General features: G+C 36.8%; 1 protein-coding gene across 1 annotated transcript in view; it reads right to left on the bottom strand.

The window, feature by feature from the left end:
- LOC306856224 (rap1 GTPase-activating protein 2-like) overlaps positions 1 to 7,986 on the bottom strand; it is a 45,877-nt gene extending 37,891 nt beyond the window's left edge. Inside the window, exons 1-2 of the mRNA XM_079395366.1 lie at positions 7,711 to 7,986; positions 1,266 to 1,301 (exon numbers count right to left, since the gene is read on the bottom strand). Coding sequence (XP_079251492.1) covers positions 1,266 to 1,301; positions 7,711 to 7,754 — 80 coding nt within the window. The 5' untranslated portion in view covers positions 7,755 to 7,986. The remainder of the gene's footprint in view (positions 1 to 1,265; positions 1,302 to 7,710) is intronic.
- Between the last annotated feature and the right edge of the window lie 13,320 nt (positions 7,987 to 21,306).

The raw sequence follows: 21,306 nt of genomic DNA, 5'->3' as shown, positions 1-21,306 counted from the left end.
ATAATGCTGGAGATACATGTGCACCCATGCATAATAAGCTAAACCCTGTGAATGAGCGGGTGGATGGCAAGCAGGTGGAGGACGAATCTGAGCATTTGGCAAGACGGGACAGATTATGAAGATTTAAGCACAGCTCTTACTGGGGCAAATGGACCCTACATGACAAAAAACAACTTAAGTGTGGGAGATGAAAAGGAAAATATTTCGCTTTGCCAATGGATGGATGAAAACTCAATTCTAACATCTGTTAGAATGAAAATCAGATTAATATGAATTACAAAAAGTGAATATGTGTTCTAAAAATGATTATTAGTTAATAATTATGATGCATCTTAAAATATGAAATTGGGCCACAATTTGATACAATCTGATTAGATCAATGGTTCTGCACCTTTTTGTCATTCATAATAACTTTAATATAATATTAACAGAAATTAGGGGCACTAATAGAGGTGAATTAACTAACCACAATTTATTTTGTAATCCTAGAAGTTTGAAGATCTGTATGTTCTTCAATTAAAACAACTAATATTGAGGGGAAAAATATGATTTCAGTTTTTAATCTTGATTTATATGTTGTTGATTTTTTTTTGCAGTTTTAATTAACTTAGAATGTTTTAAAATATTATTAATAATATAAATATTAATTACATTAATAATATATTAATGTTATATAATTATAACATTATCATCTTGCCCCAAAAATATACTAGTCTATAATAATATAATATGATATCTTCTTTAAATCAAGGCAATCACAGTCCTGACAGTTCAAATCGACTAATAAATTGGATCTTTTTAATGAACAACTGAAAAGACTCATGAATCAGTCTAACGAGCCTGTTAATAATTAACATCTGATTCCCTCACTAAGACACAAGGCATTACTTTTGATCATATTTGGATTCAAAAAGATCCAATAACTAGTACATTATAATGGTGGTCCTCATGATAAAGTGTTTAGCATATACATTCACATTAGAGTGAATGTAAAAAGGCCTAAAATAAGCCAAAAAAGCTTAGTGTATGCTTACTGACAGATAAAATGCTAAAAACCACATACAGACGATACTTTTCGCACAGGAACTAAGCATTTTGGTTTGTCATGCAAACCTATACACCCAGCACTGCCTGCAGTTTTCTTCTGAGCAACAGGCCTCTCATTTACCTCTTTTCATGAAACGCATAGATATGAGGATACAGACTGTCAGGTTTTGTGGGAGATGGTGTGGAGTGAAGGGGTCGGTGGTGCAGAGAGTACTCACCGGGCTCGAAGGGCACTAATGGTAGACTTGTCAACCCTGTATTTGAAGAGAAAAGACAAGAAAGCATTTAGGATCAAGGAACAAATGTAGATGGCTGTAATTTGCTCGGTTCAATCCGTCAGCTGAACTGGCGGGACCAAAAGGGGTTAAAAAAGGACATTTCTGTAATGTATCATCCCTGTATGATTTTGTTGTCGACACGGGTAGGTGAGCTTAATGCCCAATTAATGTTGACATGTTAAAGGTCACCCACCAGCACCGACTACCCACAATATCACATAACAGGGTTGACTCAGACTGTGTGAAAGGGTGTTGCCGTTTATTTTTATCCAGCTTGTTTTTGATATTTCACACATTTATATGTTACACACAGAGTTTCCTTTTATCAGCAGAGTGAAGATAAAGTGTTATATTCGGACATTTAATCTTTGAAAGCTTTTTTTTTTTATTAACACATCCTTTATCTCAGTTTTTGCATGATATGTAGTGTGAACAATGTTTGTAGTTAAAAGAATATCCCGGGTTAAACACACGTTAATTTTTTATATATATATAAACAAATTCACTTTAATTATTTTTAACAAGCGATGCACTTACAATGACTGATGAGCTGTAAACTTTAAAATACTCACAATGTTTAACGATAAAACAACAACAACACAAACAATATGTGTGTTGACATGATTTTAGTGAACTTGTTACCTGTATAAAAGACACTTGTTCACACAATCAATCAAACTCCAACCTCTCCACTATGGGCAAGACCAAAGAGCTGTCTAAGGACACTAGGGACAAAATTGTAGACCTGCACAAGGCTGGGATGGGCTACAGGACAATAGGCAAACAGCTTGGTGAGAAGGCAACAACTGTTGGCACAATCATTAGAAAATGGAAGAAATTCAAGATGACTGTCAATCTCCCTCGGACTGGGGCTCCATGCAAGATCTTGCCTCGTGGAGTAACAATGATCCTGAGAAAGGTGAGGGATCAGCCTAGAACTACACGGGAGGACCTGCTCAATGACCTGAAGAGAGCTGGGACCACAGTCTCAACGGTTACCATTAGTAACACACTACATCGTCATGGATTAAAATCCTGCAGCGTGCGCAAGGTCCCCCTGCTCAAGCCAGCACATGTCCAGGCCCATCTGAAGTTTGCCAAAGACCATCTGGATGATCCAGAGGAGGCATGGGAGAAGGTCATGTGGTCAGATGAGACCAAAATATAACTTTTAGGTATAAACTCCACTCGCCGTGTTTGAAGGAAGAAGGATGAGTACAATCCCAAGAACACCATCCCAACCGTGAAGCAATGGGGGTGGAAACATCATGCTTTGGGGGTGCTTTTCTGCAAAGGGGACAGGACGACTGCACCGTATTGAGGGGAGGATAAATGGGGCCATGTATCGCGAGATTTTGGTCTCAACCTCCTTCCCTCAGTAAGAGCATTGAAGATGGGTCGTGGCTGGGTCTTCCAGCATGACAATGACCCCAAACACACAGCAAGGGCAACTAAGGAGTGGCTCCGTAAGAAGCATTTCAAGGTCCTGGAGCGGCCTAGCCAGTCTCCAGACATGAACCCAATAGAAAATCTATGGAGGGAGCTGAAACTCCGTTTTGCCCAGCGACAGCCCCAAAACCTGAAAGATCTGGAGAAGACCTGTATGGAGGAGTGGGCCAAAATCCCTGCTGCAGTGTGTGTGCACCTGGTCAAGAACTACAGGAAACGTCTGACCTCTGTAATTGTAAACAAAGGTTTCTGTACCAAATATTAAGTTCTATTTTTCTATTGTATCAAATACTTATTTCATGCAATAAAATGGAAATAAATTATTCAAAAATCATACAATGTGATTTTCTGGATTTTATTTTTATATTCTGTCTCTCACAGTTGAAGTGTACCTACGATGAAAATTACAGATCTCTCCATTCTTTGTAAGTGGGAAAACCTGAAAAATCGGCAGTGTATCAAATACTTATTTGCCCCACTGTAACATAACAGAAAAAATTAGTAAATGATTTCTTCACACTAAAATCATGTCAACACACGTTGAAATTATAGTATTTTGAATAGCCTACCTTTATGAAGTACTGTATATACATAATTCACAGAAAGAACGAGAATAATTTAAATAATGCTTGAAAAAGAAAACGCAAAATAGTAATAAAAATAATAAATTAATAATAATAATTAAATATTGTTTAATTATATTATTATTTTTTAAGTGTTTTCCCCAAAGTCACAGCACATCACTTCTCATTCACTTGTTTAACAATATTTTAGTGTGTTGAACCTGGAATATTCCTTTAATAGATGCTATTTTTGACATTTATAACCATGAGAGCGGTTATGTGCAGCAGTCCGTAAGGGCACTGCTGTCAACTCCCATTACTGTAAGTAACTGAGGTTACTGTGTCTCATTTTCTTTATTATACTAGACTGATTCCCTAAAACACACAACTACAGGGAATGGAACATCTTCTTCAGAGAGAGGATCTAGTGAGACAGTTTGTTTGAAGATGCCACTTGGTTTGATATTTTGCAAAGGAATTTGTACATTATAAAAGGAGAACTTAAGGGGCAAGTGTCCAAATATTAGCAGGAGACTGTGAAACCCAATAGACCTACATAATGCAATGCCCCCAGTGTAGCACCAATGAAGTTCAAATATAAATGCAACATGAAAAAAAGAGCGCTTTCCAGCTGCTGCACATGCCTTTGAGCAACACACTCAAATGTCGGTTAGAAATGGATGTCAATGTGAAACTTAAAGTGTATTACAGATGGAAAACACACAGTTGCATGAGCATGGTGTCTATTTGATGCTGTGAAGCAGAACAGACAATCCATCATCTCGCTGTCCACCACAGTGAGGGAGCTTTCAGAGCTTAACGATGTAAAAATAAAATTAAATGTGGTGTAAGTGTACCTCACACACAGGAGTTACTCTGTATGAAATCAGCATCTCTTATGATTTTTTTGTGTGTGACCATCTGTACGAGGTGACTGTTGAGGTGTCACTATTAAAAGCATGGTGTGATAGAGACTGGGTGTGGTGGGGATGTGGGTAATTCTGAGAGAGGAAGGGTGTGGATGTGTATGTGTGTACATGATGCAGAATTTCCCACAGCAAAAAGCTGACACAGGCCCCTATATGCCGTTCTCATTTGTTTGCAACATTTCACACAGAATTAGTGCAGCATATGATATATAAATATAATGTACATAAATACATTCTTTTACAAATAATACATACTGGGAGCGACACAGTGGTAACACTAGCTATGCATCCATCCACCCATTTTTATGCAAATGTTGGGATATATATATATATATATATATATATATATATATATCCCATATACTGGAAACGCTAAAATGTGCATACATTATAAAAATTGTATGCACTCAACTGAGTCTGATTTGTTTATCTGATAAGAAGACATGCACATGAACCATGGTGGAAACATATTTACCAAATAAATTCCTTAATTTGCAACAACAACAAAAAAACTTGTATGACTTTGCCTCAACAGATTGTGACTAAAAAACTGGACTACCCAGCAGATCGATGTTATTTCAATCAATCTGAAATGCCTGAGCCAAAGTTTGTCATCTAAATCAAATTCAAATTTTATTTGTCACATACATATACATACGTAGTACGACATGTAGTGAAATGTATTGTACGACTGTCCAACAAATTGTCCAACAATGGTACTAGATGGTACTAGAATCCTCTCCCAGAACTGTCACACAAGATTGCATTATTAAGCATTAGCCATCTTGACACAAAATAACATGAGGGCATTTATTGCTTTTCATCTGCTTTCTGAGGTGCAAGTAATTTATAATATGAAAAAAAGACCCAAAGTAGCTTCTCTTATTGCAGCAACTTCTATAGATTATCAGGAAGTTCCGTTGTTGTTCTCTTCAAATCACTGGATAGAAATGGTGCTTTATTTCTCAACTTTGGATGAAAATACCTACTGTTGCCTCACAGCAAGTTTGTTTGTTTGTGTTTAAAGCCATGCCAGCTTCTGTGGCTATTTTTATGGTGAGAAATTCTGAAAATTACATATATATATTTTTTTTTACAAATTAATTTTTGGCTAAAAACTCTAAAACTGTATCTAGCTTAACTCTGTTAAAAATCTTTTTAAGAGTGTTACCTGAATAAAAGTTCTCTCACAGGCTTAAAACCAGCACAATCTAATAAAACATGCTTCAGGGATAAAAAGGGTTTGGCAGAGAAAACATGTTGGAGGATCTTCTCCTAGTATTAAAAACGTGTGTGTCATCCTGGAATGACCTATTCGACAGCGGGTATAAACAATCTGGTCCCATCGTTTGGGAAATTAATTTTTCCAACATTGGGCCTCATGGAGTTTAATACAGATGATCCCACTTTTGCCTCACAGCTAGAAATATTAACCTTAACAAAAACCTCAAATTAACCTTAAGCCTAACACTAAAGCTAACGTAACCCTCAGGGTTAAGGCTAAACAAACCTAACTTAGAGCCTAATGCCAAAACAAAACCTAACCTCTAACTCAAAGAGAAACATAATTCTCAGTATAACACGAAGACAAAATCTAACCTTCAGTCCAATGCCTGCATCTTTCATTTTAAGGATAAAATTAACCCTCAGCCTAATGCTAAAGCTAAATAAATCTAGCCTTCAACCTAACACAAAGCCTAAACCTAAATCTCAGCTTATTACCTTAACTTAACCATCAACCTAATGCTAAGCTTAAATATAAAAGTAGACTCTCTGGCTAATGCTAAGGACAAACAAACCTAACCATTAGCCTAATGCTGATTAATTCTCAGCCTAACACCAAGCTGGTATCTAAATTTAAGTCTAATACAAAGCCTAAATCTAGCCTTCAGCCTATTTTTAAGCATAAAACTAACAGTCTGTCTAACCTTCAGCCTAACACAAAATCTAAACCTAACTTTTGTGTCAACGTTAAGGCTATATAAACCCAATCCTCAACCAAATGCTAAGCCAAAACTTAACCATCAACCTAAAGTAAAGCCTAACCCAAAATTTAAATGTAAACCCATGCCTAAATCTTGTGCAATTTCCAGGCAAATTCTGAATGTTGTCACACTCTAGTGAATAAATCAAACCACAAAAATGGCCAAATAGCTTTAAAAACAGTTACAAATAGCCTTGAAATGAAATGTGTCAGGAAGAGATGATGTACAGGAGAAGCAAGAGAGAAAGTAAAACAAGAGTGCTGAAAGCTGTAAAAGCCTCAGTGGAGAGCTAAAACTGTAGCATCATAAATAAAGCATTCACTCGCTCTGACCCTTCATAACAGTCACCTTCATATACACCGTTTCATCAAAATCAGATGCAAAACAGCATCATGTAAGGATAATCATACACCTAAAAAACACAATCACAATCCCACACTCAACCTATTCAACCGCACACTTACCAAACGTGTGAGATCAAGGTTTCAAGAGTGAAGCGAGAAAGGAAATGTGAAACGCTCTCAAGCAGGACAGTGGTGAGAAATCATGCTAATGTGCCCTGTAATGCATCTGCGATTACTTTTAAATGATTTAACATTACAGAACATTTTCAGCATAGCAGTCAGAGCATCATTTAGAAACTTAACTGGTATCTGTATTGTATGTTTTGTCCAAACAATGAAAGTCAATGGGGCCCAAGTTTTGGACCCCATTACCTTTCATTATGAACAAAAACAAAGAGACAACTAAACACATTACATGAGCAACACTTTCAATTCAAGTCATTAATGATCATTCGTTTATTAGTATTAGTATGTCTGTAAGAGATTGACAAACTGGTGAACTGATTGGCTTTCAGTGCGGTCAAGAAATGTTTCTCTGGAAATTGTGAATGCATATGCAAAAAGGAAAGAAAACAGTCTTGAAATAAACAAAAAAGAGCTTGTAAACAGTAATAGTAATAAACTTATTTTTCATACAGAAAATATATTTGCTACTCACTTAATAAATGTCTCCATCATATTCCACTGTGGCATAATCTAAGCAATTGTCTTGGTTTATACATGGATTTCAGGCTAACAGGTCTCTGTAGCAACTTTTGCAAAGTCCTGGTCCATACGAGTGAGCAAAGAAAAAACAACACTTGATCTTGAACAACGGGCAGATCCAGATGACTAGATGCCCTCGGATTCATTTGCACACATACTACTATTACTATCAACTGTTACGACACTCCTAACATCTTCTATTACAAATTAATATTGTGATATTCCTCACTGTAAATCACAACGCATTCAGATTATAAATCAATGCAAAGCCATCAAATGAATGCAGATTAAAAGCAGCACATGCAAGCATGCTGACAACCATAAATAAACACTGGCAAGCACATCACAGGGCATCTGGCAGACATTTCCACATAGCTGACAGCTGATGCTGTTCCACATGAGCAACATACCATCCAAATCCACCGAAGGATACGCTCCTCTTCCTCCTCAGCATGGTCCCTCTTTATTCGCCTCTAACTCCAATTCGTCTTCCTCTCCCTCCTCACCGTCTCTCTTGTATCGTCCCTCTGTGCTTGTGTTTCAGTATCTCACAATCACTCTTTCTGTTTCCTCACTCTCTTGTGTGCATCTCTCTCTCTCGATGAAATGATTTCGTTCTCCACCCTCTTTCTCACCCTTTGTGCATGTGTATGTGTGTGACAGTTTGGGGTTCTCGCACCTGCTATGTCACTCCCTCTCACTTCAGTGCACAACTCCACATGATAAGTGTAGAAGAGAGGAGGGGCTGAACGAAGTATTTATTATTATTTTTTAAAATCTCATTCTCTCTAGAGACCCTCTGGGCCTTCTGTCTGCTGGAATGTAAAATATGAAATATGGCTGCCTGATAAGACCTTTTAAGTGAAAGTGATTACAAAAATAATACAGAATAGAACCATATGACAATTTTTTTTTACTTTTAATCTGTTAGCTTTTGCATTTTCATGCCTGCAACCCAGCAAACTCTATTTCCACTTAAATTAATATTAGGATAGTGGAATGCATAATGAAGCATGTATTAGGATTTTTGCATGAATTTCGATTAATCTATTTTGCATTTGATCTCACAATACAACATTATCATAAAAAGACTGGCAGTGCTGTTATATGTGGCGCTAGACTGTGCCCATTGTGAAAGCAGTAATTGTGCCTAGATTAAGTAGTCAGAACTAACATTACTAATAAAAAATACATTAACGCCCCCTTCTGGCAAGATTCATCCAGTTCACTGAAAAAGTGAGACTTTTAGAGGTCATCAGAAAGCGACAGACTGCTAATTAATTTAGGTAAACATTAATAAATTCGTTATGAGCACCAAAATAAAACAAATGCCATTCTGAAAATAATACCACAAATTCCTCGAGAATGTCTTTTACCGTGCATTATTTGTATGTTCAAAAATGTATATATAATCACAAAAACCGTAGTAGATGTGCAGGTCCGATGGAAACAAGAAAATAAATATTATTTCGCTGCGAGCAGGGTTCGAACCTGCGCGGGGAGACCCCATTGGATTTCAAGTCCAACGCCTTAACCACTCGGCCATCGCAGCTTACCACTACGCCTCACTCTCAAAGAACCATATATTAACGCACTTCTGTCACATTTAGCTGATTTCTCGCACGCTCTTTTGATTTTCTTTCTGTTAATCATTACATTTAAGATGAATGCAAGAAGTCAAACTTTCCCCTCCGAATTCTGCACTGACTGTTCCCTGCTTTTGGTAGGAAGGCACATTTTATTTACATTGGGGTTACCAACTTTTAGGTTACCTGGCTAGTGTGATATTTTAATGACATGCACTGAAATCCCTATTTGAAGTTCAGGATCCAAGGTCTTTGTATAAAAACGTTTTCCCTTAAAATCGGAGTTAAAATAGTTTTCAAAAGCGCGATTATAAAAACAACATGGTTGTGAAAGGACTGTTAAAGACGATTGAACCGGAAGTGAAGTGCTAACTCGTTTCCGGGTCTTGGCCTACAAAAATACGTAATCCCTTACCAGCCAGTCGTATTTATTACTAGCTAATTTATACAAATAATGATGCAGGAATATGCATATTTTAGTACGCATTATTGCTATTATTATTTCAGAAGAAATTTATTACCATAATTATATTTACGAGGAGCTTTTATTTTGTCAGAAAACTGAAGTATGCCGTTTCTGCGCTAACGTAGACTAACCGTGTTCCGTACAGATGCCGTTTTAGCGCAGATCGCTGAATAAATACTTCCAGGTCGTACATAAACTATATATCTGTGTAATCGTAATTTTTCCATCTTTCACCTCCAATCAAGACAGAGACCCACCCGCTGTTTGTTTCAGTGAGATTTGAGTAAGTTTGCTAGCACCTAGCTTGAAAATGGACGGTGTGCAAGTTACACTTCAAGACTGCAGCTTAGGAGGGGAGACAACTAGAGCAGCGAAAATGTACATTTCTATTTAATTTATGTTTCTCACAGTACTACAGTCTGTACGAAATGAATATCATGTTATCACAAATGGTTAAATATGTTCCCTTTTATTGAATAAATGTTTTGAAATTACAATTTTTAAACGTCGATTGCGGATGATGACCACTTAGCGCCACTCTCACCTGAGACAGGTCTCACCTGTTTGCCCTTCATTCTGCGTGCAGTGATGATGTTTATATTCATAAAGGGTCAATTAACATTACATGATTTGAATTTTAAGTTTTTAACAAATTAAACATGAAATATAACTCAATTGATTGTGTTATTTCAAAGCCAACTTTTTCATTTAAAAAAAGTGACGTTACGTTGTCTGTGCACATAAAAACACACACACACACACACACACACAATGTAGGCCTAAATAGTGCACAGTTTTTAGTAATAGTATTTTTAATCAGTTTAGTGTCAAATGTAAATAGTAGTAAACACACGCATCTTGATCATTATGTTTAGAAGTTTTCACATTGGTTAATCTTTTTTTATTTTAAAATCAGTGCTAATTGTTTGCCCTTCTTGTCTTCAGAGATATGGAAATGTTATTCACTGTTTCACATGGTTGATGCTTAACTCACATGCCATAATTAATATCACGACACAATCATGCCTAACTCGCATGGTCCTTTATTAAAGCAGCAATTAACTTACATTTTAAACAAATAAAAAGGTACTCATCTTTTTTATGAATTTTAATTATGTTTATATCATTTAAAATAAATAAACAGCTCACAGTTGAGCAGTTAAATGTCCATTTTCGCCGATGAAATCAAGTCATGCGCGCTGTACGGAACACCGTTAAGCCTTACCATTTTCCGTACACTGGCGGAGGTGGTACTTTCCCCCACTTTTCTCAAAAACTATTGGTCCTAAAGACATCAATCAAAGTGTGGACTGTATAATGGGTATTCCTCCAGAGAAGGATCATACAGACCTGCTTGTCTGTCTCTCGACAACGTCGGAATGGTCGCTGTTGTGCGGCGAATAGCGAAAAGTGTACGGAACATGTATACGTCATCCCTTACCAGCCAGTCATATTTATTACTAGCTAATTTATACAAATAATGATGCAGGAATATGCACATTTTAATACACATTATTGCTAGTATTATTTCAGAAGAAATTTATTACCATAATTATATTTACGAGCTTTTATTTTGTCAGAAAACTGAAGTATGCCATTTCTGCGCTACTAGTTTGGATAATTTTCAACCTTAGCAAACCTCCTCTTACACTTAATACCCCTTTACGACTATTCTAATCCTTACAATAATTTACTATTTTATCTAGGGCTTGACAACAAAGAGCTAACGTGTAGCAGCAACAGCTACAGTTTAGCTTAACTTACCTGTCCAGAAGAGATTCCGCAAGTTTGTTGTGTTGTTTGAAAACCAAACAAAGTACTCCATCTTTTAAAACCACCGCCAATGTTGATGCTTATTTTACTCATTGTACTTTGGCAAGTCTTCGAATTTTGGATTGTAACGTTACTTCTGTAACAGACTCAAGTTGTTTTTCGCGGGTTGCCAGGTGCTAGCCCAATAGCGATTTTTCTGTGTTTTTTCCTCCTCCGTTGAAACTGCTTTCTGGTGGAGAGTCCCACTCCGTCGAAATAGCGTTGGATATCTCTTTAACCCACATCAACAATGTAAAAGTAGCCCAATTCCGCGCTTGGACCGCATACTTGACAGTCAAGGTCCCACTAAACACCCTATGGCTCAGCCTGCTGCAGTAGCCACGCCCCAAATTCCGCAAAGAGGCAGATCTGAGGGACCACTCTATTTACATTGCCCAGGAGTTTGTGTAAAGAGTGGCACACAGGCCCGGTTTCACTGACAGGGCTTAGACTAAACCAGGATTAGGCCATAGTTCAATTAGGACATTTAAATAATTTTTATAAGCATGCTTAGACATGCTTAAACATCACTGGTGTGTATCTTGAGACAAAACAAAGGCACTGATATATATTTTATGATCAGTCAGTGCAAGCTTTTTTCAGTTGAAACAGCTCAGAATTACATTTTAGTCTCGGACTAGGCTTAAGCCTTGTCAGTGAAACCGGGGGGACAGTGTTAGACGCCGATCTTAAATGACTTACTTGAATTCTGTGAAAATAAATATATTAAAGTCCACTCTGTCCCCATCCAACACTGACTAAAGGTACTTGGCAAATGCATAATCTAATACAATAATGCTTGAAAACAATGTTCCCAACAACTATGGAATACACAGCCTATTTATACATTCACATATAAGGCTTTACACAAAGGTATTACATACAGTCAGGTCCATAAATATTGGGACATCGACACAATTCTAACATTTTTGGCTCTATACACCACCACAATGGATTTCAAATGAAACGAACAAGATGTGCTTTAACTGCAGACTGTCAGCTTTAATTTGAGGGTATTTACATCCAAATCAGGTGAACGGTGTAGGAATTCCAACAGTTTGCATATGTGCCTCCCACTTGTTAAGGGACCAAAAGTAATGGGACAATTGGCTTCTCAGCTGTTCCATGGCCAAGTGTGTGTTATTCCCTCATTATCCCAATTACAATGAGCAGATAAAAGGTCCAGAGTTCATTTCAAGTGTGCTATTTGCATTTGGAATCTGTTGCTGTCATCTGTCAAGATGAGATCCAAAGAGCTGTCACTATCAGTGAAGCAAGCCATCATTAGGCTGAAAAAACAAAAACCATCAGAGAGATCGCAAAAACATTAGGCGTGGCCAAAACAACTGTTTGGAACATTCTTAAAAAGAAGGCTCACCAATAGTTTACATCTTGTGGTGAACCCTCTGTATTCACTCTGGTGAAGTCTTCTCTTGATTGTTGACTTTGACACACATACACCTACCTCCTGGAGAGTGCTCTTGATCTGGCCAACTGTTGTGAAGGGTGTTTTCTTCACCAGGGAAAGAATTCTTCGGTCATCCACCACAGTTGTTTTCCGTGGTCTTCCGGGTCTTTTGGTGTTGCTGAGCTCACCGGTGCGTTCCTTCTTTTAAAGAATGTGCCAAACAGTTGTTTTGGCCACGCCTAATGTTTTTGCGATCTCTCTGATGGTTTGTTTTGTTTTTTCAGCCTAATGATGGCTTGCTTCACTGATAGTGACAGCTCTTTGGATCTCATCTTGACAGTTGACAGCAACAGATTCCAAATGCAAATAGCACACTTGAAATGAACTCTGGACCTTTTATCTGCTCATTGTAATTGGGATAATGAGGGAATAACACACACCTGGCCATGGAACAGCTGAGAAGCCAATTGTCCCATTACTTTTGGTCCCTTAACAAGTGGGAGGCACATATGCAAACTGTTGTAATTCCTACACCGTTCACCTGATTTGGATGTAAATACCCTCAAATTAAAGCTGACAGTCTGCAGTTAAAGCACATCTTGTTCGATTCATTTGAAATCCATTGTGGTGGTGTATAGAGCCCAAAATTTATGGACCTGACTGTATGATAAGATTTAAAATATTTAGTACTGTAAAATCCTCTTAAAATATTTACTTAGTTAAAATATTCTAAAATATTTATTATACCCCCCCCCCCCCACCTCAAATTTTTTTTTTATTAATTAATATATCAATCAATATATTTTCTCTGTGATTTGTTTTCTTCGTCAATCGTTCCATTACTTCTTACATAACTTTCATTTACAGGAACCGCATGTTGCCGCAGGAGGTCATAAATATTTACATTTACTCTGCCATGTAGCTGTATAAGAGGCCCGACTCCTGCTGCAGAAACCCTGACACTTCCTCTTCCACCTTTCACTGACTTCTTTACGCACTTTGGGTTCAGTCTTTCCCCAGTTTGACGACGAACATAATATTTCCCATTGGACCCAAATAAATTAAACTTTTAAGTGAGCAATTCCAGCTGCAGTGTTGAACTGACTGCCCATTGAGATTCTCCGCATTATCCTGTCCTTCATGGTTGACCAGCCTTTTTGGGGGACTCAAATGAATTAGTGGCATTGTAAAGATGCAATATTCTAGAAACGATTTGGACCAACCAACCTCTCTTGCAATGGCTGTTATTGCTATCAGAGTTCTTTTTCATATTTCTCATTTAAGTTTTTTATACTTTGCTTCAGAATATATTTATATCATGAAATATGCTTAAAAACTGTGCTTTTTATTCAGGATAACTTCAAATAGGACCAAACAGTGACCTTGAATTTGAGGAAATTGTAGGTTGTTCTCTGATTTAGATTTTTGATCTCCACTGTATACTTGAAAGTAGAGTGAAAGTGACATGACATGTGGCCAAGTATGGTGACACATACTCAGAATTTGTGCTCTGCATTTATCCCATCCAAAGTACACACACACACACAAACACACACACCGTGAACATACACCCGGAGCAGTGGGCAGCCATTTATGCTGCGGTGCCCGGGGAGCAGTTGGGGGTTCGGTGCCTTGCTCAAGGGTCTCACCTCAGTCGTGGTATTGAGGGTGGAGAGAGTGTTGGTTATTCACTCCCCCACCAACAATCCCCGCCGGACCTGAGACTCGAACCCGCAACCTTTGAGTTTCGACCCTCTAACCATTAGGCCACGACTGCCCCAAACTTTAAAGTAGTTTATAAAATGTGAAAAGTTATATTTAGAAAGAGCCTATAAGATACTTTCCTAGTAACTGAATAATATGTTGTTCTTTACTTTTCAAATACCATTCTAAAATTAAAAGCACATAAAATACACAAATCTCTATTGCACATCAGTTTTCTATAAATATAAATTTCTAAATCATTCCAAAATAGTACTCAGTAGATGTGATATTGTCCACACTTTAAATGTTTAACTGAATAAATCCTATGTATTATTTTGTAAGACACTTCTTTTAACTTGTAAGACACTTCTGATATTGATACACAACTTGTTTGGTATTTTCCAAGCTTTGTCCCAATATATATTACCAAACAGAGAAGAACAGACAAACCTTACATGAGGGAAAGAGACAGAATAAAGAGCATTTCTTATAACTTTATGGGTGGCGTGAGAGTGTGAGACACGGTGTTGTACCGAAATCCGACCCCCCGTGAAAATCTTACCCCCCTCGCGTGCACGCGCCTCACACATTAATACGCAGTTTAGCGACTTTAAATGCGTTTCGTCCGGCTTTTCTTCGTTTTTTACTGAATATGTTTCGATGTTCCACACAGCAAGCACCAAGGAGCCTACATGGAAACGTGGAGTAATGATGCTGAAAATTCTGCTTTGCTTTATAGGAATACTCTATATTTTAAAATATGTTAAAATAGAAAACCAATATTAGAAATTGCAGTAGCCTAAGAGTTCACAATATTCCTTTTTATTAAATGTGAGCATAATAAATTAATACAGCCTTGTTGAGCATTAGTGACTCCATTAGTTGGTCGTCACGTGACACACAGCAGCCACAACAGCAATTATGTTTTTCTTTTTTTTCTTCTTTTTATTCGAAAACATTCCCAAACGCATCAACTATATCATGATATCTTGATTTTCATCTTTACAGATTGTTAGTTGATCTATAGTGGGCAAAGTAACCTAATAATGTAATCTATTAACTATGCATTAAAACCTGTCTGTTTACTTAATTAACAGATATGGGTGTCATGCCATAACATATTTTTAATACGACTGACTTTATATTTAATGTGAATTTAACATTGAAAGTTAATGTGAATAAAAAAGTTAGGCTACTATAACACTTTCATTGTACAGAGAGAGAGCTAAGAACATTTTCACTGGCAGTCTAGAGTTCAAGCACTCTCAAAAACTCCCATTTAAACCACAGAAGCTGTTTACACTATGAAATCAATATCTCACAGATTCGTACACATATTTGTACTTTGTTGTTTCCAGAGGTGGGTAGTAACATTTACTTCGTTACATTTACTTGAGTACATTTTTTGGGTAACTAATACTTTTATAGGAGTGGGCGATATGGGAAAAATATCATATCACGATTCACGATTTTATCATGATTCTTTGTCATGTTGGTTTTACTAATTTGGTTTTACAAGTTGTCTGCGCATTACAGCCAAACTAGAAAGACAAAGCCTTTCAAGGTAACAAAAAACAAAAAAAAGACATGGCAGATATTTAGGCCAAAGTGGGCGAAGATAAAAATCTTTGTCATCATTTTATCTTTCTTATTAAAAAATAAGAACAAAGATACACATTACAAATACACATATATAGCCTACAGATAAAACAAATTTTATTTTCAGTAGGTGTATTTAGTAGAGCATTCAATGAAATTGAATGAACAAATATAAAATAAAACACTAGATAGACTGATTCCTAAAGCAACTGTATTAAAGTTTTTCAGTCAAGAATAGTGAGTGATTTTTCTCTTTGCGTTTTGTTGTTTTGTTAATGTTAAATGTTAAATGTTAGTTCCCCCCAAAACTAAATAGTCATCTGTCTGTCAATTCTGTCATAATGTTTTATTTTTATACCATCATTTACTCAAAAGTTGTTTAAAACCTGAATGAGTTTCTTTCTTCTGCTGAACATAAATGCTATTTTGAAGAAGGTGGAAAACCAAACAGTTGCTGGTCCTCAGTGGCTTCCATAGGAACTACTATCAAAGTCTATGTGGACCAGCAACTGTTTGGTTACCCTCATTCTTCAAAATATCTTCTTTTGGGTTCAGCACAAGAAATTAATAGAGGTTTGGGACAACATGTGAGTGAGTAAATAATGACAAATTTAATTTTAGGGTGAACTATCCCTTTAATGACAGTCGGCAGCATGTTTAGTGTCCTGTCCCTTTAAGAGCTGCATGCATCTAAATACAGGCACGCATCTGTTTCTCTTAACTATTTACTTTCATTTTAGAGATAACCAACTGAGTCTGTATGTAAACCTTGTGTATTTTGACAGTATTAGCGCAAAAGATAAGTACGTTGAGTAATCAGGCGCTGTTAGACAGGTTTTTTTAGTGTGCGCGCTTCAGGTGTATGCGCTCAGAAAAAGCGCACGTCAGACCAGCGCCTGAATGAAACATTTATCCAGCAAGACTTGTGTGCAAATAATGTACTTTTGCGATCGCGAATAAGTGCAGTGTCCTGTCAGAGTAACTCTACTGCTGTATGTGGTGTTGTACAGTACATAGAGACGCAGGCGCCAGAACTGTATTGACATAATGTGTCACGAATCACGATACTACGATATTTCTTCAAAAGCAGATCGTGGAGACATTTTTATCGTCCACGATCAAAAATCGTCATATCGCACACCCCTATTTTAGAGTATATATTAAAATGGGTACTTTTACTCTTACTCAAGTATATTTTTAGAGAAAAAACTGTACTTTTACTTTGTTACTGTGGGCGAATCTCCTCTCGTTACTGTATCTTAATGCAATACAAGTTAAAAATGCTTCGGTTTATTCCAAACGCGCCGTCTACTTTTTTCTGGGCAATGAACGATACCCATTCGCGAATGATTCATTCTTTTGAGTCGACTCTGTTTAAAGGCTTTATCAAACCAGTTGGTTCACGAATCAGTTTGAATGATTCGTTCAGTTCCCTGCCGCACGCGCTGAGTCTCTGAAGCGGTTCTCTCTCAGATAACAGAGAGTTTAAGAACATCAAGAGCGCTGAAGACGTGGCTTTGGATCTACAGTCAGTTGAAAGCAAATCTGCAAAGGCTTGTTTCTAGAGCTATATGAAGATCTTTTATTAGATGAACACCGCGTGTGCTGTCTACTGTTCCACAGGTATAGGCCACGATACCACTATGACATTACCAGTTTGTTGTACATGTACCTTACATTAAATACAATGTATCATTTATACATTAAATAAGCTGTCACAGAGTATGAAATGAACACCAGCAGAACCCGCGTTAGCTCTGCGAAGCGGCGCGCGCCTGTTCTAGACAGAATTAATATTCATATTTTTACAATATTTATGCTTGCAAAAATATAGGCTACATTTGTTTACATTTTGCAGAACAGAAGATCCGTCAATATGCATTTGTTTCGTTATGTTCAGAGCAGTCATGTGAGGCGTTTTCAGAGGTTTCAGTGTCAGAGGTTATAGGATAATACATAATTAATTTACTTTAAAATATAATTTAATTCAGTGATGCAAATCAGAATTTTCATCAGCTGTTACTCCAGTTTTCGGAGTCATATGATCCTTCAGAAATCATTATAATATATCGATTTATTACCAGTGTTGGAAACAGTTTTGCTGCTTAATATTTTTTGGAACCTGTGACATTTTGTTCAGTATTCTTTGATGAATAGAAAGATAAAAAGAGCAGCACTGATAATAAATCAACATGATTTCTGAAGGATTATGTGACTCTGAAGACTGGGGTGGCTGATGAAAATTCTCATTTGCATCACTGAAATAAATTACATTAAAATATATATATATTTTGAACGGCAGTGTGTGTGTGTGTGTGTGTGTATACACATACACATTACATAAATGTAATCAATATAACTAAATAAAAATAGACTATATTCAGTACCTATATGATCCAAACTAGTAACTAACTACTTGAGTAGTTTTTTTATCCGATACTTTTGTACTCTTACTCAAGTAACTATTCAGACTATTACTTTTACTTTTACTTTTACTTGAGTAAATATTTCTAGAAGTACTTTTACTTTTACTTGAGTACAGTTTTTGGGTACTCTACCCACCTCTGGTTGTTTCTGACAAGAGAATTTGCCAGAAAGAGCTATTCAGTCAGTGAGCCAGTGAAGAAAAAACGATGACTCATCTGAACGCCTCTGATTGGTCCTTGCATTCATAAGCTCAACAGAATCCTGTGTGATTGGTTATAATGTGCAGTGCTGTAAAAAAGCGTCTGTCTCTGGCTCAACCGCAGATTTTAATTTAGCAGCTGATGATATGATGCACTGAATGATCTAATCACGCCTGTGCGATTGTATTAAATATAGAAAATATTAATCGGCTATTTTTTTGTCTTTTGGAAGCTGCATTCAAAATCCACTTGGCTCAAAAAGGAGGAGCGTCTCGCTGCAGCCCACAAGATCCAGGGGGCGTGGTTAGATCCATATCCAACTCCTCCCACCTTACATTTACCTAAAAGCAGAGCCGCTGAGAAACAGTTGCGACACGCTTTGATATCGCCGCCGCGCGGTCACGTGGTTCATGGAGCTCTCAATAGTTCTGTCAATAGGTTTGAATAGGATTAATCGGGTCAGACAACAACAGTGGGTTTACTTGCAGCATTTTACGGCAAATATTAACACAAAACGTCCATTGATTAATTCGTTTAATACACTGATAGTAGCGTTTTGTCTGTGGAGTTTAATGGAAATAATATTAATGGGGTTTTCTTGTTTAACTATGGAGTACAATGCAACACACAGGATAAGGCGGTTACATTTATTTGTATGCAAAGTATAAATAGTGTAAACTGCTTAATAAAGATTGGAGACTTGAGGCATGACTTTTTATGTTACACTTATTCCTGTGGATGTGCAGACTAATGATGAAATAAGTATAAGAAATCTAATTAGTATGTAAAATGTGTTATTGTATTAATATTTATTTCTTCATCTATGGTCATCTATTATTCACATTTTAATACAATATTATGTTAAAATATAAGCTACAATATGCATACACAAGTGAATATCAATGAATGCTAGAAAAATGCTAGAAATGGTTTTAGCCATTTTCAAAAAAAAAAAAAAACATCTAAAGACATCTTTTTCGCCACCATCTGACAATTAATACTAGCACTTACTTATTCTATTCTATTCTATTCTATTCTATTCTATTCTATTCTATTCTATTTATTTATTTATATTGATATAAAAGAAAAAAAAATCATTGCTATGTGAACTGTGCTAGACTAACGGAGTCTTGTCACAGCACTTGTATTTTGTTGCTCTTTCGTTGGTCTGTTTGCTTCTACATTGTAAGTCGCTTTGGATAAAAACGTCTGCTAAATGGCTAAATGTAAATTAAAAAAATGTCAATTTAAGTTTTGCAAATACTTCAAAATAAAAAAGGCAACCAACCGCATTCATCAAAATATTTTATTATATAATATATCCAGGGAGAGGGCAGTGTTCCTTGGCAGTCTTCATAGAAACTCATTTGACATCCTGAAGGGAGAGAAAGATTACAGAAAGACGTAAAACAACTAGCATCAACTAGCATCTGGTCATGATCGCTATTAAGGTGTTTTTGCAAATATAGCATATACTGCCTATTATCTAAAAATAAACATTAACTATAACGCATTTCATAAAATACAACTACTGGTCAGATTTCTGAGAGGAAAACTAATGCATTAAAATGGTAATTTCCTCAACTTTCTGGCGACTGTGCTTGAGAAGCACTGAAATGAATGGGCTTCAATGCTGAAACTATCGGTTGTTTGGAACTATTGGCTGCTCCATGACACGCTTTACTTCCTCATTCCTAAGTTCCTATGGAAGCCTATGGGAGTGTTGCAACTCTGTTTCTCAAGGCTCTGCCTAAACCTACCCATCTCCACCCCCTGATCCCTAAACCCCGCCCATCTCCACCCCTAAACCTACCAATCTCCACCCCCTAGATGTGGATCCAACCACGCCCCCTGGATCTTGTGGACTGTAGCGAGGCCTACTTGTAAAAATCTGAGGGGGTACGTGCCCCCTCACTTTGAATGGGCATGACATCAACTGAAAGGTTTAATTTGACAAAATATTTAGTTTTCAACCAACTATCAGCTGCATACACAACTTTTACGTTACCAGAAATCAGCAGAAAATCCAAGAGTATCGTATTTCATACCAATCATTGGATCTCAATATTAGATCCTAAAAATATTATAATAACTTTATTTAAGAGTAACATATGCTAATCAGTTAGAAAACACTGGAAACACCTTACAGTATTTTCCCACACGAAAGTAATCTATTTCATGTGACTGTGTAAGACTTGCAAATCATTGAGTCAGCAGCGACTACTTTGCAACATGAAACCTTATGTTTTTTTAGTTTTTTTTTTTAATAGTTAAAATAACCGAAATACAGACATTAATGGCTCTAACACCATCACGGAATGCTGAATAGTCGAATAAAGAAACTATTCTGGAAGTAAAGCTATATCTGCGTTCTATAACATCAAAAAATAAATAAATAGTAGTATCAATACTTATTGTTTAAAAATCATGGTTCCACTGGGGCTCGAACCCAGGACCTTCTGCGTGTAAAGCAGACGTGATAACCGCTACACTATGGAACCTATACGCACGAGTCAGAACAACATTGCAAATGAAAGATGATTTCATGGTACTGCACGATTTGTAATCATATATGTAATCAAATCACGACAACATGTAGGCTTATATTTACTGCAGTATTTTAACTAAACCATTAATAATGCTACATTGTGTCTAACCGCACGGAATGTACACGGAGAAAGGGCAATTTCACGTTAAAGGCACTAAGCGCGTTAATTTTTTTTTTTCCTGCATTTAATAAATTAATTTAGCCACAAAATGCTATGTGCACATTTTTGCCGGGTTGAAGTCAGAAGCTCAAACAA

Source organism: Barbus barbus, assembly GCF_936440315.1.
Source record: "Barbus barbus genome assembly, chromosome: 36".
NCBI lineage: Eukaryota > Metazoa > Chordata > Actinopteri > Cypriniformes > Cyprinidae > Barbus > Barbus barbus.
The sequence above is the reverse complement of the archived record's forward strand: the minus strand, read 5'-3'. Positions and strand labels throughout refer to the sequence as shown.